We start from the raw sequence: 25,061 nt of genomic DNA on the forward strand, positions 1-25,061 counted from the left end.
ATAGCTTCTTCCTGTGTAATTTGTAAAATCTTTACAGGTATAAATTTAAGAACTACCAGTTTGTTCTGGCCCTGGTGTTTGCCATTGAAGAGATCAACAGGAACCCTGATCTTCTACCCAATATAACTATTGGATATGATATCTATAATATTCCATTTACTGAAAAGAATATTCTTTATAGTGCCTTTCTTTGGCGCACAGGGATAAGTCATCCCCTTCCTAACTGTGACTGTGGTCACAAGAGGAAGTCACCTGCTGTATTCACAGGACCATCATGGTCAGCATCTGCCCACATTGGAACATTTCTACAACTCTACAAAATACCTCAGGTGAGGAATGGGATGTGGGACCTAGGAAACAAGTACCCTTTGTTGACCTTATGTGTCTGTAAATTTAAAATCGGGGCAATGGAGTCAATCACATATCAAAGAAATGTATGAAGATACTTTATATTACATTCATATCTACATTACTTAGAATGAAAGTAGAGGTGGGTAAGACAAGCTATGCAATTGGAATTGGAGACCTGTCAGTATTTTTTGTGAAAAAAAATGTAATGGGTTTACAGGACAAGTCCATTTTCATCTTGACTGTTTCTACCTGTAGATTTAACACTAGGATTTTGTCTGATGCCAATGTATTTTGTTGTCTCTTCAGCTCACTTTTGGACCTTTTGATTCTATCTTGAATGACCGAGGTCAGTTTAATTCTCTTTACCAAATGGCCCCCAAAGACACATCTCTGTCATTTGCCATAGTCTTTTTGTTGCTTCATTTCAGCTGGTCCTGGGTTGGTCTGATCCTCCCAGATGACCACAGAGGGACTCAGATTCTATCAGACTTAAGAGAAAATATGGAGAGTCATGGTATCTGCATAGCCTTTTTGAAAATGATCTCTGGCACATGGAATGCATTTTCCAATGCATTATGGAAAAATATTGAGAAGATTGAAGAATCATCAGCAAATGTAATGGTTATTTATGGAGATATTATTTCTGTACAAGGTTTAATGCTACATATTACACAACTGTTAGTGACATGGAAAGTCTGGGTCTTGAACTCTTCATGGGATGTTGATAGCCATTCTGATTATTTTATGTTAGAGTCATTTCATGGGAGTCTTATTTTCTCATACCACCATGAAGAGATGGTTGAGTTTATGAATTTTGTTCAAACAGTTAATCCTTACAAATACCCAGAGGACACCTATCTTCCTAAGTTTTGGCATTTGTTTTTCAAGTGCTCATTTTCTAAATTTGATTGTCAGCTTTTGGAGAACTGCCAACCCAATACTTCTTTGGATTTACTTCCAAGACACCTTTTTGACCCAGCCATGAGTGAAGAAGGCTACAATATATACAATGCTGTGTATGCTGTGGCCTATAGTATTCATGAGATGCATCTTCAACAAATACAGACCCAACCATATGCCAATGGAGAAGAAGTGGCATTCTCCCCCTGGCAGGTAGTATCCCTTCCTGTGTTTTATAATGTAAGCAATGTGGCACTTTTATTATTTCTTAAGGAATTAAAATTTAGCATCATATGTTTTAGAGTATGCTGTCAATAAGCAGGAGAGGGAATATTGTCTCTCTGTCTTTAGGTTAATGTTAAATCCCAAGTAAGTATTCTATATAAATGGAGTGTGAAGAACAAGAAAATACTTAATTTAATATTGAATTCATGTAACAAGTTGCCTCAGTTTTCGTAATATCTTCAATGTGAAAATTGAGATTTTTTTTTATATAGTGTCAGAGAAGAAGATAGAGCAGGATATATTTAAGAGTCAAAATGCTCTTGAGCACTACCCCAAGGTTATAAATTGAAGAATCAGTTTAAAGTGTACTTCAGACTTTCAGGTCCATTTTTTAATGACAGAAGCTCTAAATATAGTCCAAATTTGAATAGGTGGGTTTAGCTAATCAAAGAAATATAATTTAGCTCAACTCATGTAAATTAGTGTCTTAGATGTGTTTAGTTCAAATATTTATCTTATACAGAATTAGACTTTTGAAATTTAATGCATTTCAATCCAAGTATCTTTCATTTACTCAGCATCTTTGACAGTTCCTTTACCGATGCTTATTAGCACATGTACTGAAATGTTTTGAGAGCCAGGGGACAATATTGTGGGTTTTAGGGTGCCTCAGGAGAAGATAATGTGTCAGTGAGAGAGGAGACCCAGGCAGGGTTATGATGAGAATCACATGGCTCTGTCTACCTAGCAGTCAGTTTGGTACTTCCTTTATATAGGTTCCAGGGAAGAAAGAAAGCCTAATGATAATCCAAGAAATACAGATTTTATAATTTTGTCTCCAGACATGGTTTTGATTTTTCATTACATCTTTGGACTTAGAAAAGCAATTAAAGTTAGAAAGTACAAATAAAACAGGTTTATTTTTTTCAATCTACCCTGTATTACTCAGGGTTCTCTAGAGTCACAGAACTTATGGATAGTCTTTATATAGTAAAGGAATTTATTGATGACTTACGGTCTGAAGTTCAATTCCCAACAATGGTTCAATAGTAGCTGTGAATGGAAGTCCAAGGATCTAGCAGTTACTCAGTCCCACATGGCAAGCAGGCAAAGGAGTGAGAGCGAGAGTCCCTTCTTCCAATATCCAATATGGGCTCCAGCAGAAGTTGTAGCCCAGATTAAAGACACCTTTAATCCTAGATGATCTTGAACTCAGAGATCTCCCTGTCTTAATCTTCTGGAATCCATAGCCACTATGCGTCAAGATCTCCATACCAAGATCCAGATCAGAAACTTCTATCTCCCAGCCTCCAGATTAGGGTCACCGGTGAGCCGGCCAATTCTGGATTGTAGTTCATTCCAAATATAGTCTAGCTGACAACCAGGAATAACCACTACGATTATCCACCCCTTGTCAAGTTGATACAAATAATATCTCATGTTCACATGAAACAATAACAAGGTTGTGAATACACCTAACATGATATAACTATCCCTCATACAATCGCAAACACATTTGTAAATTTACAATGGGGCATTGTCCCTTGGGAACATCCTTTTTAGTGTCTCAACTTAAATACAAATTGATGTTAAAGAAATTGGAAGAAAGACAAATGTATTCGTTAGCAAAATAAGACAGGAGCATTCATGTTACTTTATAATCCTCGTTTCTGCAACTGGTTACGTGGCCTTAATTGGTATTTATAACTACCTTTCTCTACTACCCATTCTGTATTTCCTTCACCTTCGGCAAGCACCTCAGCAGGTCTTGGCTCTTTTCCTGGAGGATTGACAAATACCTTCATTCCTGATGGGTCTGCATCCTTTGTCATCCTGCTTGGATTAGGCTGTTGTAGTTTCCCACTGACTTTAATCAAAGGACATGGTAGTACTAAGAGACACCCTAAGGGATCTCCTACATTCCAGACATAATCTTGCTTTCCTCCATTGTGAAGAAGTAACCCAATTTCCCCATTGTAATCTGGATCTATCACCCCTCCTAACACTGTTATTCCTTTTTTAGCCTGTTGGTTTAAGGGCATTAGAAGCCCAAAATGACCAGGAGTGTGTCTGAGCTTCCAGTTCAATGGAATGTTTGTTGTAGCTCCTGGTAGGGGCACTGTCCCCTCTCGAGCCAAAGCTTCTAGGCCAGCAGAACCTAGAGTTATGGGGACAGGAAGCAAAAATTTTCCTAGAGGGTCACTAGGAGTGATAGTGAGTGGAACTATTTCCTTTTCCGCCCCTTGATTCCTGGACCCATGGATCCTGGCTATGGGGGAAACTGTACCATATATCAAACGGTGATTCAAAGCATATACTGCCTTCTGAATAACTATGCTCCAGACTTCCATGCTGTTACGATCTAATTGGCGTTGTAGCTGCCTCTCCAAAAGGCCATTCCATCTTTCTATCAGACCAGCTGCTTCAGGATGTCACCATTAGCCACATGGAGTGCCGTTTGATTGCTGTCATTGCAAAGGGTGATATCTGCGCCCCCTTCCAGAAGTATCTCAACAACATCTGCTAGATTTTCTTCCACAGCAGTAATGAGAGGCGTGTTCCCCATCTGTGGGTGCTGAAAGTCAAGATTCCCAAGGACTGAGTGGACTTCAGGAATATGGCCACAAATGCATTCCACATCACCCCTTGAAACCACTTCAAGGAAATCATGAATCGTTTTTTTTTTGTTGTTGTTCATCTTGCTGGTTCCATATAATTTCCAGCAAGTGTTGAAGCTGCTCCAGATCACCTTGCCATGAGCTTTGTAGGATCTGCATTTTGGGGGCCTGGATTCCCTTGCTAGCCAAGAGGTGTCTCTGGAAACCCTGACTAAGACATACCCTAAATCTCCAATTCAATGAATTCAAGGAATGTATCCACAAAAGCAAACATATTTATTATATGACAGCCTGCTTTTAAGTTTACGTATTTGCAGTTTTAAAGCACACCAGATAAATAGAAAATATCTGAACTGGTTGTTTCATGAATAGCAAATACTAATATGAAATGGTTTCATTTATATCATTTTATTATTTCTACTGTTAAATAGTAACAGTTTATTTTAGTCAATCTAACTTCTTTACTGAGATCTATTCCTCCATCGGTATATTGTATATGATGCCATATGCTTAAACTACATTTTCAGAGAGCTCTAAGTGTAATGTTAAAACATGATCTAGAGTCAGTTACCAGTTTTCCTGGACAGTTAGTGTTTGTCAAATATTTCTAAGTTTAACCTGTCCTATCTATAATGTTTGGGTTTGCTTAGGGGCAGATACTGATGAAGGTCCCTGGAGTCATAGCCTCATTTAAAAATTTCTAGTTTTGTGCATAGCTATGCTTCTCACAACCTCTAGGAGAGAAAGAAGACTTCCAAATAGTGCCAAAGAAAAGTATTTCATGAAAAAAAAAAACAGAAGGAAGAGTTAGTTTATGACTTTCCTAAATATTTAGACATAATTTTCTCAGGAAAAGACATAAAATGAATCAATGCAGAAAGTTCCCAAGAATTCAAGAGTCAGAGACCAAAACCAAAAGAGAAACAGAAAGACAGTGATCTAAGAATTTGGTTTACCTTTGCTGGGTCTGTGGAAAACAGCTATTTTGGCTTCATGACTTTCACCATTTCCATTGGACATGGGTGTTTCAAATGAGATTCTTTATAGTGCTTTAAAAAAAATCTTTTACTAACTCCTGTTTTACAACATGTGTTTTTGCATTTCTTTTAGCTTCACCCTTTCTTAAAGAACACGATAATGAAAAGTCATGTGAGAGGAGACACAGTAATGCATGGGGGAAGAAACTTACATGCACAGTATGACATTCTTAATTTTTGGAATTTTCCAAATGGTCTTGGATTAAAGGTGAAAGTAGGAACATATTCTCTAAGTGCTCTGAATGGTCTACAGTTCTCTTTATGTGAACAGATGATACAGTGGCCTACAGGGTTTACAAAGGTGAGTTGTGACTTCTCTCACTGTTCTGACCTTTCATAAAAACTAAGGTAATTCTCAGGATGTCATGACCATTAAACTCTCACTCACTACCAACAAACATTGAACTACCAATAAGGATTTTCACATAAAAACAGATAACATAGACTATTACTCATTCCTTGAATATGATCGATGAATATGTTTATTTTTAACTTTGTTAATGCACATACATTTCTTAAAAATAGAGTGTCTATTAGTTACTGCCTTGGAATACTGATAGATTAATTTTGTCACCTAGGTGAAGACATTGCAGTATGGTAAGGTGTTCTTTTAATTTCCCAGCCTCCGAAAAGGCATAATTGTATGACGTGTGTGTGTGTGTGTGTGTGTGTGTGTGTGTGTGTGTGTGTGTTTGTATGTATGTATTGCTTGATTTGCTACTTCATGTAAATCATCAACAAAAGCAACTAAAGAGAGGACAGGCTGTTTTGACTGACTCTGTGAGCACTCATTATATTGTGAGAAAAGGATATTTTAAAAGCAGAGGAGGTGATGACAACATGTTCAGAGACCAGAATTAGAGCAAATTTAGAGATCAACGAGTGTGACTGCTCAATCCTATGTCTTTTTCATTCTGTGTGTGATAGTGGCTTGCAAAATACCCTCATTTTGTGGTGGTTCTTTTTACCTCAGGTAGGTGCCTGTGTAAAACTACTAATGAAGATGCATATGATTTACTTCCATGATGAATCGAAGACCTGTAAAGTTGTCAGTCAAAATTAGCAACCACTTTCAATACAAAAGTTCCCCCTAGTAGCCAGTATGCATGGAGACAATTTAAATCAGAATGCATATCTTGACTTCCTTGAACACTACTTTAAACACCTATAGTTATTGATGTCTTCAGGAATTGGTCCAAGACTTAAATATGTGGGCCATGTAACCCAAAACTTGATAAACGTAGCAATACCAACTTTCATTAGCTTCAATTGTAAGTGTAAGCATTTGAAAATTAACTGTTCAATTATACTCAGAAATTCTCTGTTTACTCAAAATTTTCAAAGAAGTCCAGGCATTTGCTAATAGCTTTCATTTCTCTTAGATTCCTCAGTCTGTGTGCAGTGAGAGCTGTAGGCCTGGATTCAGGAAAGCTGCCAAGGAAGGCAAGGCTGTCTGCTGCTTTGATTGTACTCCCTGTGCAGACAATGAGATTTCCAATGAGACAGGTAAATACAGACTGCCAGAGAAGATTCCAGCTTGCCCACAGGAGTCTGCCATATCTAAGCAAATGGGAGAATACTGGAGATAAGTAAGAGATTATCTCTTATCCCCCAATTAGAAATTTAAGCATTGCTATTAGTTATTTCCTTTTGAAATCACACAATCTAGGTATTGAAATCATCCTTGACCTACATTGCTTACATTTTTCCCTGAATACTCACCTTTCCCACAAATTAGTGGTCTGTTTATTCCACCAGGAACATAGTGGTTTTTATCACCATTTCTTTATATTTTCAAACAATACTCAGTCACATGTAAAATTCACTCAAAACTCAGTGTCTATAGTCAGGGTTTCTATTCCTGCCCAAAACATCATGACCAAGAAGCACTTGGGGAGGAAAGGGTTTATTCAGCTTATACTTCCACACTGCCGTTCATCACCAAAGGAAGTTAGGACTGGAACTCAAACAGATCAGGATACAGTAGGTGATGCAGAGGCCATGGAAGGTTGTGACTTACTGGGTTGCTTTCCCTGGCTTGTTAAACCTGCTCTCATATAGAAACCAAGACTACCAACCTAGGGATGATACCACCCACATTGGACCCTCCTGCCTTTATCATTAATTGAGAAAATGCATTATAGCTTGATCTCATGGAGGCATTTCCCAAATGAAGCTTCTTTTCTGTGATAACTCCAGCCTGTGTCAAGTTGACACACAAAACCAACCAGTACACGTGTATTTCTCACATTCCCTATCATTTTTTCCAGTACAGGGATTTTTGTTGTTATTTTATACAGGTGACTAAGCAGTTAGGTTTGATTTCTCCAGTATATATATATATATAATCTCGATCATTGCTAAGTTTCTTTTGTTTTACTTATTTCATGCTATGTGTTTATTTATAATGTTTCCTTTTTTTTTTTTTTTTCTTTTTCAAGACAGAGTTTATCTGTGTAGCCCTGTCTGTCCTGGAACTTACTCTGTAGACCAGGCTGTCCCCAAACTCAGAAATCCACCTGCCTCTGCCTCCCAAGTGCTGGGATTAACTTTGTTTCCCTTTTATTGAACATAGATTCTTTTCTCACACAATATAATCTGAAAATATTTCCCCTCACTCCATCTCTTCAAGATTCCTTCCCACTTCCTCTCTCATCCAGATCTACTCCTTATCTGTCTCATTAGAACTAAACATATTCTATGATATAACAAAATATAATAAAGTATAATTTTTTTTTTGGTTTTTCAAGACAGGGTTTCTCTGTATAGCCCTGGCTGTCCTGGAATTCACTCTGTAGACCAGGCTGGCCTCAAATTCAGAAATCTGCCTGCCTCTGCCTCCCAAGTGCTGGGAATAAAGGCGTGTGCCACCACTGCCCAGCATAATAATATTTTTTATCATTTTTATTTTATAAGTTAATTTTTTTATACTCCATGTTCCATTTTCCACCACACCTGGATCCATCCTCTGACTGCTCCACATCCTACACCTCCTCCCCACTCCCAACCCCCATCCCCACGTGGATGCCCCTAACCTGCCACCTCACCTGACCTCTAAACTCCCTGGGGCCTCCAGTCTTCTGAGGGTTAGGTGTTTCATCTCTGAATGAAAACAGACCCAGAAGTCCTCTACTGTATGTGTGTTGGGGGCCTCAACTGTTGTATGCTTTCTTTTGGTGGTCCAGTGATTGAGAGATCTCTGGGATTCAGATTAATTGAGATGGATGGTCCTCCTACAGGATCTCCCTTCTCCTCAGCTTCTTTCAGAGTTCCCATATTCAACAGCAGGAGTCACCTGCTTCTGTCCATTAGTTGGGTGCAAATATCTGCATCTCAGCTGATTGTTGGGTCTTTTGGAGTGAATTCATGATAGGTCCCTTTTGTGAGCACTCCACAGCCTCAGTAATAGTGTCAGGCCTTGGGATGTCTCCTTGAGCTGGATCCCACTTTGGACTCCTTTTGCCCTCAGACTGCTCTCCATTTCCATTCCTGTAATTCTCCTAGGTCTCTGGTGCATTCTGGAATGTCCCCCCAACCTCCTATTTCCTGATGTTGCCTGTTTACATTGTTTCTGCTGGCCCTCAGGCTGGCAGTTCTTTTCCATCACCCAATACCAAATCAGGTTACCCTATCCCCCTATTCCCCCCGCCCAGTCCACTTTCCCTCATAGGTCCCTCCCTCCCTCCTCACTTGTGATTGATTTTTTCTTTCTTCAAAGTGAAAATAAGCTGTCCTCACTTGAACACTTCATCTTTTTGGACTTTTTGAGTTCTGTGGACTGTATCTTGTGTATTCTGTACTCCTTTTTTTCTCTTTTTGGTTAATATCAAATTATTAGTAATACCATGCATGTCTTTTTGGGTCTCCATCAGGATATTTTCTAGTTCCATCCATTTGCCTGCAAAACTCAAGATGTCCTCACTCTTAATCGCTGAGTAGTATTAAATTGTGTAAATGAGCCACACCACCAACCAAGGTTTACACACAGAGCAACCCGTGGCTCCAGCAGCCTATGTAGAATGGTCTTGTTGGGCATCAAAGCGAGGAGAGGCCCTTGGTCCTGTGATGGCTCAATGCCCCAGTGTAAAGGAACTCCAAGGCGAGGAATAAGGAGTCGGTGAGTGGGTAAAGGAGCAACATGATAGAAGCAAGTGTAGGAGGGATTGGCTATGAGATTACTGGAGGGGAATCCAAAAAGGGGGATAACATCTGAAATGTAAATAAAGAAAATATCCAAAAAAGGAAAAAAATGGTTGTTGAAAGAGTGAGCATGGGATAAACCTAGGCCTCCTGCACATTTATAGCTGAACTGCATTTTTGTCTTCATGTGGATCCTCCAAGAATTGAAGCAAGGGCTGTCCCACCACTCCATGTTTGATGAGTTGTGATGTGTTATCTTGAGCAGTGGAACTTGGCTGTCAGTTTTTGCAGAGCAACCTAATTTTCTTGTCAAAAGCCTGGGGTTTTTTTTTTGGGGGGGGGGATTCCACTGCACAGTTTAAACCATCAACTCATATTCATGAAACTCAGTCCCAGTACTCATGGCTTCATTTGTTGACCAGAGATGGCCAGTGGATTTCTATTTCCCTCATTATATGGAAACTTCATTAGGATCACCTTCCAATATTATAAGATGTTTCCATTGCAACAGGTTTTCATGTTGATCATACAATGCCATTTAATTCTAGCTGCCCTTGTACTCATTCACTTCCCCAATTCCATTTCACCGTCCACCTCGTATATGTTCATCATATTTTCATCCCCCTTGTCTCAGTCCACCGAGAAATTCTCTCTTCACATGGAGATCTATGGGAATGCCAAGTCCTTTCCTCTATTCCTAAACACTACAGCATGTATCTTTAATATACTCTATTAAACAGCTAATACAAATATTTAAGTAAATACATACAATATTTAACTTTCTAGGATTGCTGTGCCTTCTTAGGATAATCTTTTCTATTTCCATATATTTGCCTGCAAATTTCATGATATCACTTTTAACCTTTGAATATCAATACTCCATTATGTAAATGCACCATATTTGTTGTATTGGTTCTTCCATTGGGGAACATCAAGGTGTTTTCCAGTGTCTGTGTTTTTGTAAGTAGAGCAGCAATGAACATGGTTATCAAGTGCCCCAATGGTAGGATGATGCATACTTTGGGTATATTCCCAAGAGCAGTCAAGCTGAAAGTTGAAGTAGACTGATTTCCATCTTTCTGCAGAAATGTCATACTGATTTCCGTAGTGGCTGTACAAGTTTGCTCTTCCACCAATACTGGAAGTCCTTGTTCCACATTTTTGCCAGCCTGAGTTACCACTTGTATTATTATTCTTAGGCATTTGGACAGATGGAACGTCAAAGTAGTTTTGATTCAGAGAATATATTCTTATGTATTTTGAGCCCTATATTCCTTTCAATTCCTCCCCACTTTCCCAACCACACAAATCTATACTGTTTCCTTCTCTCTCTCATTAGAATACCAAAATACATCAAATTTATAATAATTAAATAAAATTCAATAAAATATAAACAAACCATAATACAATGAAACTAACTAAATAAATAAATAAAGATACAAAGAAAAATTGCAAGAATCACATGCAGACATTCGTACACACACACACACACACACACACACACACACACAGAAATACACACACAAACATTTTCATACTTAGACATCCCATAAAAACAAAATCAGAAACTGTAACATATACTCTAAGACTTGTAAGGTTAAAAAAATCTCTAAGACAAAGTACTTTGAGACAATAAAACTTTCCAAAATCCCAGTGAATCTATTTTGTATTGGCCATCAGCTACTAGGGCTGGCTCTTAAGTTTTATTTGGTTACCTGGTTGAAGTCCATTGAAAAAAATTTTGATTTGCGTTTTCAGCACTTATCATTTTGAAATAGCTTCTGTGGTAGTGATAGGGCTTATGCATAGTTACCATTTCTGCACTAGGACCTTATCTGGTTTATAATATACACCTTTGCATGCTACCAGACTCTCTGTGATTTCATACCTTATAAATCTGGTTTGTAGAGAAGGCATTCTTTCATCATTGTCTTCCCCCATCCCTGTTTCTTACAATCTTTTTGAATGCATTCCAGCTGTTTTACCTAAGCCCTGAAGCCAGGGATCTTTACAGAGATCCCCATTTTAGAACTGAATGTTCCAGCCTGCCATTCTCTGAACATTGTTCAGTTGTGTGCCTCTATTATTGTTATCTAGAATAGGAGGACACTTCTCTGATGAAAGCTGAGAAACTATTGATCTATGTGTGTAGGCCTGTGTACCAAAGGATTTCCTCAGAGATGTCTGTCCAGCCTGGTGCGCGGGTTCCAGCAAAAGGAAGTGAATGCAGGCAGGAAGAATTCTCTGCCATGCCTTCCAGGTCACTCATAACTCCATGTTGCTCTGAACTGAGTCATGTTGGGCTGCAGGACCTTGGGTGGCTCTTCGGAAGAAATCTCTTCCCTAGTGTTACATAAAGCTCTTGGAACAAAAGACTCGGAAGAAGGAATAGTTCTCGAGTACCTTTAATTCCCTGGATGGATTTATATACAGTTCTGGGGGTGATTCAGGGTTTGACAGCAGGTACCTCTCATTGGCTTTGACTGAAAGTTTAAGGGAAAACTTATTTGTATGTGGGAAGGATTGGTGTTGTTCCTATGTGGCTGATAGCCACACCTTTCAGGTGAGGAATGTGGGGGGCGGTAACTTTGACAGGGGCCGGGGGTCCAGGAGACATGGTTGAATGCCTACCATCCCATGTACATGGGAATTACCACCCATCGGGTTCCACCAGGGTTCAAGATCTAGCCTCGACTGTAAACCAGGCTGTCTGTGTGTAGTCTGTTGCCACACATATGTGTATAGAAGAATGTCATTACAAATAGATTACATTGCTGTGTTTCTTTTGTAGAACAGAAGCAATTTTTTCCTAAGTCTACGTCCTATCTAATCTCAGGTCTTTGGCTACAGAGGCATTGTAAGGTATGGGTTTCATTTCATGATGTGGGCCACATTTTGAATCAGATAGTGGGTTGTTATTTATACAGATTGTGATTCACTGCTGTACCAGTGTATTCTACAGGCAGCTCACCATCATAGATTGTAGGTTTGAAAGCTGAGTGATGTTTTCTATCTTTCCTGTATTAGTATGCAAAGTACTTCTGAATACTGGGAAAAAATAGTCAACAGTGATAAAGGCTCTAGGTGGGTCCCTGTATGACTTATGTATGTTCAGTGACTTATGAGGTGCTGTCTTCAGCTTTTGCATAGAGCAACCAATAGCCTTGACTGTAACCTAGTTTGTTTGGGTTCTCACGGAGCCCCTTTGGCCAAAAATTATATGCAAGTCATTAGAAAATACAGCTCTCAATTACTGGCTAGCGATGTTCATTTGGATTTTGGCTTTACCATTCATTATTTGGTGATTCCAGTTAAATTTTCTTACACATAAATATATATTTTAAGTAACTTCAACTCTAATGGTTTTCAAATACAACCCCTAAATGGTCCCTAGATTTAGCTGTTCATTCCCATATTCCCTTCTGTATTCACCTCTTCTTTCCAATCATCATTTAATTTTCCTATTCCAGTCTCTCATCCCGTCCATCCATATCTATACATTTTATTTCTGCTTTCTATGGTGATTTTTCACTCTCCCAGGCCATTACTTTATACCTGAAATCAGTGGCTATATGGATTGTAATCTGCTGCATTATTACTTCACAGAAAAAAATCCTCGTATAAATGATTAGACAGAATTTTTGTCTTTTGTGTCTGGTTATCTCACTCAGGATGATTTTTGTAACACCATTAATTTACCTTGTAAATATCACACAATGATTAAGATCCAAGATTCTCTGTCACTTTACTGCTTCACTTCAATCAAAATTGTAAACTTAAGATTATGTGATCAATCTCCAATACAAGGATGGTCTGAAATCTGTCATGTGATACACATATTCTCTTGGGAAATACATATGAAAAACATATTCATAACATCACCCATTATGAAAAAAGCATTTTTTATACATTGCCCTATATCATGTTAATTCTACATTTGGGTCACTTCTGAATTTTCTCTAATGAATATCACCCATACAGGTGAAGATTTTTAAGCCTAAAAATGTGATAATAATCATTAACTCATCAATACCAACATATCTATGACATGTAATCAGCATTAACAGAATATTTGCCATTTATTACATAGATTACTATAGAATCATGTCTTCTGAGAAATAGAACAAATGCAATAATGTCATGTAACTGCATTATTGAATGTTAGTTGAATGATAAACTAAGGGTATCTGCATGTACTTGAGCTACTGAAACTAAACACACTGATGTGAATACATTGCTAGTTCTTGGCCAGGATGTTCAAAATAGAAAATTCCTGAATCAAAATGAGTTCAGTGAAAATAAATCTTGTACAGGGACCTAGATGATACAAATTAAGGTAGAATATTGAAGAGAAGAAATTAATCAACCATATATAACATATAAGTCATTAATCATACTGTAAAGACACTGAAAATTTTTATAAAAAGTACTTCCATGGGTATTTTGTTCCCCATTCTAAGAAGGAACTAAGTATCCACTTGTTGGTATTCTTTCTTGAATTTAATGTGTTTAGCAAATTGTATCTTGGGTAGTCTAAGTTTCTGGGCTAATACTAGTTGTCAGTGAGTGCATATCATGTGTGTACTATTTGATTGGGTTACCTCACTCAGGATGATATACTCCAGATACATCCATTTGCTTATGAATTTCATTAATTCATTGTTTTTAACAACTGAGTAGTACTTTATTGTCTAAATGTACCATAATTTCTNTATCCATTCCTCTGTTGAGGGACATCTGGATAATTTACCGCTTCAGGCTGTTATAAATAAGGCTGCTATGAACATAGTGGAGCACATGTCCTTATTACAAGTTGGGACATCTTCAGGGTATATGCCAAGGAGAGGTATTTCTGGATCTTCCGGTAGTACTATGTCCGATTTTCTGAGGAAATGTCGGACTGATTTCCAGAGTGGTTGTACCAGCTTACAATCACACCAACAATGGAGGAGTGTCCCTGTTTCTCCACATCCTTGTCAGCATCTGCTGTCACCTGAATTTTTGATCTTAGCCATTCTGACTGCTGTGAGGTAGAATCTCAGGGTTCTTTTGATTTGCATTTCCCTGATCATTAAGGATTTTGAATATTTTTCCAGGGGCTTCTCAGCTTCAGGAATTCGGTATTCCTCAGTTAAGAACTCTTTGTTTATCTCTGTACCCCAGTTTTAATAGGGTTTTTTTTTTATTTTCTGGAGTCTATCTTCTTCTGTTCTTTATATATTTTGGATGTTAGTCCCCTATCTGATTTAGGATTGGTAAAGATACTTTCACAATATGTTGTTGGCCTTTTTGTCTTATAGACAGTGTCTTTTGCCTTACAAAAGCTTTGCAATTTTATGAGGTCCAATTTGTCCTTTCTCAACCTTACAGCACAAGCTATTGCTGTTCTGTTCAGGAATTTTTCCCCTGTGCCTATACCTGCAAGGCTTTTCCCCACTTTCTCCTCAATAAGTTTTAATGTCTCTGGTTTTATGTGGAGTTCCTTGATGTAGACTTGAGCTTTGTACAAGGAGAAAAGAATGGAGCATTTTGCATTCTTCTAAATGATAACTGCCAGTTGTGCCAGCACCATTTGTTGAAAATGCTGTCTTTGTTCTACGGGATGGTTTTAGCTCCCTGTCAAAGATAAGGTGACCATAAGTGTGTGGGTTCCTCTCTGGGTCTTCAATTCTATTCCATTGATTTACCTGTCTGTTACTGTAACAGTACCATGCAGATTATATCACAATTGCTCTGTAGTGCAGCTTGAGGTCAGGCATGGTGATTCCACCAGAGGTTCTTTTATCCTTGAGAAGAGTTTTTGCTATCCTAGGTTTTTTTTTTTCTTATTCCAGATCAATTTGCAAATTGCCTTTTCTAACTCTGTGAAGAATTGAGTGGGAATTTTGATGGGGGTTGTATTGAATCTGTGAATTGCTTTCGACAGGATAGCCATTTTTACTATATTAATACTGCCAATCCATGAGCATGAGATTTATTTCTGTATTCTGTAATCTTCTTTGATTTCTTTCTTCAGAGACTTGAAGTTCTTATTATACAGATCTTTCACTTCCTTAGTTAGAGTCACACCAAGGTTTTTTATATTATTTGTGACTATTGTGAAGGGTGTTTTTTCCCTAATTTCTTTCTCAGCCTGTTTATCTTTTGTGTAGAGATATGCCACTGATTTGTTTGAGAAAATTTTATATCCAGCTACTGCATTGAAGCTGTTTATCAGGCTTAGGAGTTTCCTGGTAGAATTATTAGGGTCACTTATATATACTATCATATCATCTACAAATAGTGATATTTTGACTTCTTCCTTCCAATTTGTATCCCCTTGATCTACTTTTGTTGTCTAATTGATCAGGCTAGGACTTCAAGTACTATATTGAATAGGTAGGGAGAAAGTGGGCAGCCTTGTCTAGTCTCTGATTTTAGTGGGATTGCTTCAAGTTTCTCTCCATTTAGTTTGATATTGGCTACTGGTTTGCGGTATATTGCTTTTATTATGTGTAGGTATGTACCTTGAATTCCTGATCTTTCCAAGACTTTTATCATGAATGGGTGTTGGATTTGTCAAATTCTTTCTCAGTATCTAAGAAGATGATCATGTGTTTTTTTGTCTTTGATTTTGTTTATATAGTAGAATACATTGATGGATTTCCATCTATTAAACCATCCCTGCATCAATGGAATGAAGCCTACTTGATAATGATGTTGTGTGGAGTTTCATCCCTCTGATCTTTTTTTGAAATGCTGTATTGAATGGAAATCATTCATTATTACTGTAAAGCTATGGTTTTAGGTTCAACATATTTTTAAGTAAATGGGAACATAACATCTGGATATATCTCTGTGAAATCTGGTGCTGATCTTGAGTCCTCTGCTCCTGCTCAACTAATGTCTAACTTATTTTTTTATTTTGATATTTTTCCTAATTTTTGAAATTATACTTTGATTACCCCATTCCTTTCATTCATTTTATACCCCCACATTACTCTATAAACTATTCCTTGCTTTCTTTCAAATTCACTGGTAATTTTCTATTATTATTGAAAACAATTTCTTTTTATTCAGTATATCCTGATTATATTTTTTCCTCCCTCTACTCCTCTCAGTTCCTCTTGACATACAGATAAACTCAGGTTCTTTCTATCATTTGAAAAGAATAAGTATCTAAGTAAAATCAACCAAAGAAAGCAACTGTCTATAAAACGATAAATTATTTTTAACAAGTCTACATAAAATTGATTCCTAATATCCAAAATACATAAAGAACTTAGGGAAATAGCTATTAAAAATTTAACTAAAATGATGATTCTAAACAAAGAATAGTCAATAGAGGAATCACAAATGGCTGAAAAAAACAGGCATCATGGCTCCATGTGGACACCAGCCAATCTATGTTCAATGATTTGTTTGAATGTTGTTCTCTGAAATGAGTACCTATTCTGATAGTTTGTGGAGAGCAAGGCTTTGTCTTTGCATCAGATTGTATTACTTGGTGGTTTCTATAGGACTTCCTTGGCAAAAACTTAGTTGAAAGCAATGCAGTCCCACCACTTGTAGCCTTGCTAAAGGCTAGGAGTCCCCAGTAGGATCAATTTTATAGATTCAAAATATTTCTACACAAATGCAAATGCCCTTACCTTCTTCTAATATTCTTTCCCTTCATTACATCTCTATGCTCAAATGATCCCTCCTGCTCCTTTCTGCACCTGACTCCATCCCAGCTGTATTAGTGAGCAAACCAATAAACAGCATTGCTCCATGGCCAGTGGATCGGGTACTGTTTGCAGAGTTCTGCCTACTTGAGTACCTGTCCTGACTTCCTCCAATGATGAAGAGCAATTAAGTAGAATAAGCTAAATATTTTGCAATATTTTGTGTCAAATTGATATATATATATATATATATATATATATATATATATATATACACTAAAATCATCTGAAAGTGGGAACATGATTTAAGAAAATCTCCATGCTCAAATGATCCCTCCTGCTACTGTCTGCAACTGCTACAAACCAGCAGTAATAGTCTATTGCCATTCCTAAAAGCATACATTTATTTCCAGTTGATGATGCCTCCTTCCTTACCTTACCTATCATTTCTCAATATGTGGGGAAAATTACGTTCACAGGGGTAATTTAATACTATTGGTGGGAAAGATATTTACATTAAGATACATACCAGTGACAAAATTGGAGTTATGAAATAGAGATAATAATCTTTTGCTGGATATCACAACAACATGAAAAACTGAATTAAAATAACACAGCATTAGAAAGGTTAAGAACTCCTTGGGTGCTTTCTCTAGGGAGGAGAGGCCCTTGTTCCTGTGAAGGTTCTATGACCCAGTATAGGGGAATACCAGCACCAGGAAGTGAGAGTGGGTGGTTGGGGGAGCAGGGTTAAGGGGGAACAGATAGGGGATTTTCAGACGGGAAATTAGGACAGGATAACATTTGAAATGTAAATTTTAAAAATTATCTAATAAAAATGAAAAAGAAAGAAGGAATAGTTAAGAACAACTGACATACCATCTCTGGGTCAATTTATTGAAAATTGGTTGGCATTTACTTAAACATTGATATCCACTTGTAAGGGATACATACCATATTTGTCTTTCTAAGTTGAGTTATCTGACTCAGTATAATTTTGTAGTAGTTCCATCCTTTTTCCTGTAAATTTCATGATGCCATTTTTTCACACCTGAATGATACTCAAACTATAACTGTACCACGATTTTTATTCATTTTTAGTGGAGTGGCATGTAGCTTATTCCTAGATTCTGGCTATTATGAATAATAAATCTACATTGAACATGTTTGAGCAAGTGTTTTTTTATGGTGGGATGGGATTTTTTGTTGTTGTTGCTTGCTGAAAGTTGTATAACTAGATTTTGTGGTAGATCAATTCCTAATATACTGAGGAGCTACCTTATTGATGTCCATAATGATTATACAAGCCTTCATTTCCACCAACAGTGGAGAAGTGTTCCCACTCCATATCCTTGCCAACATGAGGGAATATTGTGTTGTTGATCACAGTTATCAATGTAAGGTGTAAACTGAAAGTAGGTCTGATTTATATTAGTTGTTCATGTTGACTAATGATGTTGACCATTTCTTTATGAATTTCTCAGCCTCTTGAACACTCTTTGTATATGTCTGTGCAATATTTTTCAGTGGGATAATTTGTTTTTGATATCTAGCTTATTTACATCTTTATATATTCTGGACATTAGTTCTCTGTAAAATGTGGAGTTTGGTAAAACGTAATTTATCTATTGGTAGGTAACTGCTTTCTCTAAATAACTATTTTTTTCTATAAATGTGCCAGTTCCATGAAGTCCCATATTAATTTTTCACCTTAGTGCCTATGCTATCAGTTTTCTGTAAAAAATCTTCATGCATTCCAGTGAATTCAAGGTTATTCCACATTGTATGTTGTATCTGTTTCAGTGTATCTTTTTTTATGTTGTGGTTTTGGCCTACTGGGAATTGAGGTTTTTGCTCTGCAATGAGTATGGAAATATTTCCATTCTTTTCTGTGCAGAGATCCATTTTACCATCATCATTCGATGGAGATGCCTGTCTTATTAGCAATATGTATTTTAGTACTCTAGTGAATTCAGATGCCATATGTATTTGCGTTTTCAATTCAGTTCCATTGACCAAAGTGTGTGTTCTTAATGCTGATACCATGTGGTTTTTGTTATGATTTCTCTGTAAAACTGTATTCAGTCAAGGATAGTGATGCCTCCAGCAGTGATTTTGTTGTTCAGGATTGTTTTTGGTATCTTGGTTTTTTTTTCCATGTGAAGTTGAGAATTATCACCTGAAGTTTAAAGGACCGTGTTAGAATTTTTAAGGGGACTGCCTTGAATCTTTAGAATGCTTTTGGTAGAATGATCATTTTAATATGTTATTCCTATAGATCCACGAGCATGGAAGAATGTTCCATCTTCCCATATCTATTTAAATTTCTTTCATCAAACACTTGAACTTTTTATCACAGAAGACTGTAACATGCTGGGTTAAAGTTATGCCAATATATTAAATATTATATGAGGATTTTGTAAACTGGTTGTGTTTCTCTGATTTGTTAATGAATCCATTTGTCCTTTGTATATAGGAGGGCTTCTGATTTATTTTTAGTTAATCTTGTATCCAACCACATTGCTGAAAGTGGTTTTCAAATGTAGGAGTTTCCTGGTGGAAGTTTTATGGTGAGTTACATATAATATTATATCACTTGCAAATAATAGTATTTAGCCTTCTTTTCCAGATTGTATTCCCTTGATTTCCTTCACTTGTTTTATTGCTCTAATTAAAATTTTAAGTACTATACTGAGTAGATATGTAGAGAATACACAAATTTGGCTTGTTCCTGATTTTAGTAGAATTACATTGTGTTTCTCTGCATTTAATGTGTTGTTGCATATATGCTTGCTGTAAATTGCCTTCCTTATAGTTAAGTATGGCCTTTGTGCCCTTAATGTCTTCAATAGTTTTGTAATGAAGGTACACTGAATTTTGTCAAAGACCTATATTGTATCTAATTATATGTTCATTTGTTTATTTTAATTCATTTATATGGGTTGCATTTACTTATTTGTATATGTTACCATCACTGAATCACTGGGATGATTCACCGTGTTTGTTTGATGTATTGTTATATTCAATTTCAAAGATTTTTTAAGTAATTTTGCAAACATATACATAAGGAAAATTGGTCTGTAATTCTTTTTTTTTGAGTCTTTGACTTGAATATCAGTCACCTTACCAGATGAGTTGACAGTTATTCCTTTTGTTGCTTCTTATAGAATAATTTGAGAAGTATTGGAATGAAATCTTTTTTGAAGGTCTAGGAGAATTCTGGACTAAAATCATTTGTCCTGACATGGTTTTTTTGGGAGGATTTAATGACTGTTTATATTTTGCTGTGTGATACTGGTCTATTTAAACATTCATATGATCTTGATTTAACTTTGATGGTCATATTAAATGATAAAAATTTCCATTGTATTTAGAGTTTCCAGTTTGGGAGAGTATAAATTATTCAAGTATCTCCTGATTTACTAAGTGTATGTTGTTGTGGCTTTCTTTTTTTTTTTTTTTTTCTTTAATTTGAAAAGTCTCTGAAATAATCAACAAAGGGGAGAGAGAACCTGTAGATACCATATCTAGAGGTTAGGGATGACTCCTGGTTGAGGGATGGGGCCACCAACTCACACGAAAAAAGAACCCAGAGCTCCTCCTGTCTAAAGGAAATGTAGGGAAAAAGAGTGGAGCAGAGACTGAAGGAAAGGCCATCCAGACACTTCCCTACCTGCAGATCCATCCCATCTACAGTGGCTAAACCTAGACACTATTGCTGATGCCAAGTAGTGCTTGCTGACAAGAATCTGGAATAGTTATCTCCTGAGAGGCTCTGCCAGAGCCTGACCAATACAGATGCAGATGCTCTGATGCTTACAACTGACCATTGGGCTGGAACCCAATGGAGAAGTTAGTGGAAGGACTGAAAAACTGGGTGGGTTTGCAACCCCATAAGAAGAACAGTAATATCAACCAACCAGGACTCCCCCTCCCCAAGAGCTAACCAACTAAAGAGTACACATGGAGTGACCCATGGCTCCAGCTGCACATGTAGCATAGGATTGCCTTGTCTGTTATCAGTGGCTGGGGAGGTCCTTGGTCTTATGTAGGTTTGATGCCCAAATTATGGGGAACACTGGGGCAATAGGGCAGGAGTAGGTGGCAGGAGCACCCTCATAGAATGAGGGGGCAATGGGAGTTGGACAGGAGTCTGCTGGTGTTAGAATGAATAAGGGGAAGAAAAACTCGAGGAGAAGGTCCTTGTGATCTCTTGGTGACAGGTCCTGAAAGAAAAGGAGATAAAAATATTCTCTTATAGAGTTGGAAGTGAGAGTGGGGGATTTGATTTAAGGAAGAGTAGACATGCTGCTGTACATCAGCTTTAGTCTGATTTTTGCCCCAGAAAAGCAGCTCTTGGGATAACAGAGAGTTTATGTTGAAGAAAAAGTGGGGAGTGGAAGGCAAAGGTCAAGATCTGTGGAATCCACAGAAGGTGAGAACACAGAGCCTCAAAGGGCTGCCAAAATTATTCTGCTAGAGATCTGGGAATGGAGTGTGGGATTTGTTCTAAGAAAACACAGAGAATAGAAGGTTATGGGGCAGCTCACTTGGTTTTCTAGAGGTGATAGTTTACATTTTCCCAGGGCATGTTTGTTTGAGTTGGAAACTTGGATACAACAATTAGTTTTGCAGGTAGATTTGAAGTGGATGAGCTATGGTATCCACATAAGATGTGGGAAAAAGGAAGGCTGAAGCTGGTGCCCTCTTGAATCTCTAAAGATGACATTGAGATATAAAGTCTGGGGAAATAGTGGGAAGAGATGGTCTGCATGTAATCTCCCTTGTAATCTGTTTGGTATATCCTCCATGCTGTTTACCTTTTTTCAATATTACTTTTTTACAATCGCCCACGTGTATTCAATATATCAGAGTTACACATCCCTCCTATTAGCACTTGTCAATACATTCTATCTTAATTATCCCTTTACCAGTTCCATGATTTTTTTCAAAATGGTACATTACCTATTTTGTTTAATCGTGTTCATCTTCATGACCATTGTGTTCAGATTGTACATGGGAACCCAGTGTAGTCATTAATTTTTACACTAAAGAAATTATTCACTTCTTTCTTTGACTGGCTTTGAAGGAGATTTTTTTTTATTAAAGAAGGATAAGATAAATTCCTCATTTTTCTACAACCCATTCTAAAGTATAATGAACCAAGAAACTTATGCTTAATTTTTGAGAGTTTCTTAAAGCAATGAATGTATTGCCTGGACCTAGGCAACTTGCAGTCCTCATCTTATAACTATTATGACTTTATTTCCACTAAACTTTAGAAGGGATAGTTATCAAGTCCTTGTTTATGGATAGGGATTAAAGCATCACTTATTTCAAGATCTGTTACAGCCATATATCTTGTTGTCCATCACAGATCACTGTTAAGATAGTCTTCTTGGAGTAAGGATAAGAGTGTCCTGTGTTGATGTAAATAAAAGCAAACATTAGACAATTGTTTGACAATAAGTAGATTAAGCTTAATGGGAGCATTGAGTTTATCCTTATGTGATATGAATTCCTACCACCATGAAATCTCATATAGGTTCATAGTACCAGGTATGATATACTTCTTTGATAAATATCACTTCCCTGACCTTAAGCTATATGATATGGTAGGTCCACAGACATATTCAGTATGTGCAGAATAAGAGAACTTCAGTCATGAATAACAAATCCTGCAAATTTGATTTTAGTGATTGTATTTTGAAGCCATTCATAAGGGAAAAATATGGTAAAAACACATATGATAACAAACTAAAATTCAAGATATCACTGATGCAAGATATAGAATGAGCAAAACCTAATGTTAAAATAATGCGATATCCTTATATAAATTAGTTAATGAAACAGACATTATGTTCCTGAATCATGACAAAGATGGAATTCTATTCTCAAAGCATACATTGTACAATAAAAAAAAGCAACAACAAAATACTCATAGTAGAAGGAAAGGCACAAGATGTTGATGTGCAAAAATTATAAGAAAAAAATGAGTAGCGTTCCAATGTCATTTAAAAAAAAAAACAAGATATCAAAGGAGAAATTAGATTCTTCTGAAAACAAACTCAATAAATGTTATCTCAAGATATAAAACAGAGACAATCCCTTAATGAGGTGATAGTTTGCAGAAATACACAAAGGTTTAATGTAATAAGAATTATGGAATTATAAAGGGAATTGCCTATGTTTTTTCACTTAAGGAAATACTCACAAATGTTTAGGATAAGAGCATTCAAAATCTATTTTTTAATACCTAGTAATTCTGTCCGTATGTGTTAATAAATAATGCCATAGCTAAATGTAACAATAAAATACTTATGAAGAATTTAAGTTTCAAGAATTTAATGGCATTTATTAGTTTGAAATCATTCAGATTGTAAACCAAATTGGAGTCTCCAAGTGGTTTTATTAAATGAAAGAATATGGGTACCAATTCGAAGAGCATCATTTAGAAAATGAATTTCAAACAATAATGTCAGTATTATATAAAATATATGTACAAAATTAAACATTTTTATAAGATGACCTCAGAATCAAATTACAATTATACAATATTTTTCTAATCAGTTTCAACTCATAAAATAGATGCAACAGAGTCACAAATTGAGGCAAAGCATACAAGGACAGAACAAAGGCATTGGACTTTTGTAATTTTTGCTACTATAAGCACTGTATAGCCTTGAAATGATTCAGAGTACATAAAAATACTTCTAAAACAATAAAAGAAGATAACTCAGGAAGCACTTTAATGAGCTTGGAGTAATTAATATATTAGGGGAGAATGGCAAAACCTGAGGATCGATTCACAGTCACTCTCATTTCTAAACAGATATGGAGCAGTGTATGAAGTGTCCCGAAAGTCACTATGCAAACTCAGAGAAGAATCACTGCCTCCAGAAATCTGTGAGCTTTTTGGCCTATGAAGAGCCCTTGGGAATGGCACTCACCATCACAGCCCTGTGCTTCTCTCTACTCACAGCTGTGGTTCTTGTAGTCTTTGTGAAGCATAGAGACACACCTATTGTCAAGGCCAATAACAGGACTCTCAGCTACATCCTGCTATTGACACTCTTCATCAGTTTCCTCAGTTCCTTGCTGTTTATTGGCCAGCCCAACACAACCACCTGCATCTTGCAGCAAACAGCATTTGGAATTTGGTTCACTGTGGCTCTCTCCACAGTGTTGGCCAAAGCTATTACAGTGGTTATTGCATTCAAAGCCACTGTTCCAGCGAGAATAGTGAGATGGGTGATGGTATCAAGAGCCCCTAATTTCATCATTCCCATCTGCACACTGATCCAACTTATTATCTGTGGAATCTGGCTGATTACCTCTCCACCCTTCATTGATCTAGATACTCAGGCTCAACATGGTCACATCATCATTGTGTGCAACATGGGTTCAACAGTTGCCTTCCACACTGTCCTGGGATACCTCTGCTCCTTAGCACTTGGGAGCTACACCATGGCCTTCTTGTCCAAGAATCTGCCTGACACCTTCAATGAGGCCAAGTTCCTGTCATTCAGCATGCAGGTATTCTTCTGTGTTTGGATCACCTTCCTCCCTGTCTATCATAGCACAAAGGGGAAGGTCATGGTGGCTATGGAAGTGGTTTGTATATTGGCTTCCAATATAGTACTCCTTGGATTGATTTTTGCCCCCAAGTGCTACATTATTTTGTTAAGGCCAGAAAAAAACTCCTATCTTGATGTCAGGCACAAAATCATTTAAGAAAGAATGTACATTTAAATTTATTTAAAAATTAAAATTTCTGTATCATAATAAATTAAATATTATGGTTTAGGCCAGTGGCACAGCATTGATAATGTCTTATTCAGGTATAATATGATGTGATTGTGTACATTTATAATTACTTCATCTAATTGTATTAAATTCTCCTAGTACTGAACTATGAGTTTTATTTTATGTTTTGGATTCATTACATGTTTTTTGTAACATAGTTTCAATCTGTGCCCTTGTTAGCCCATAGTCTCATAATTATACAACTGTGGCATGAACAGATGTATATAAAGTAATTTCCTTTGCATAAAAACTGCTACTCTGGAAGTCAACAACTTTGGATTCATTTCTATTTCTTTTTTTTTAATTTATTTTTTTATTAGGTATTTTCCTCATTTACA

General features: G+C 36.9%; 1 protein-coding gene across 1 annotated transcript; it reads left to right on the top strand.

The window, feature by feature from the left end:
- Positions 1–204: 204 nt before the first annotated feature.
- Positions 205–24,686, top strand: LOC110298437 (vomeronasal type-2 receptor 116-like). Its single transcript, XM_021167683.2, is given in 6 exon segments — positions 205–329; positions 658–1,464; positions 5,205–5,432; positions 6,514–6,637; positions 23,750–24,640; positions 24,643–24,686. Coding segments are annotated over 5 exon segments (2,031 nt in total). The 5' UTR covers positions 205–329; positions 658–720.
- The last annotated feature ends 375 nt before the right edge of the window (positions 24,687–25,061 follow it).

Source organism: Mus caroli, chromosome 7, assembly GCF_900094665.2.
Source record: "Mus caroli chromosome 7, CAROLI_EIJ_v1.1, whole genome shotgun sequence".
Classification (NCBI taxonomy): Eukaryota; Metazoa; Chordata; class Mammalia; order Rodentia; family Muridae; genus Mus; species Mus caroli.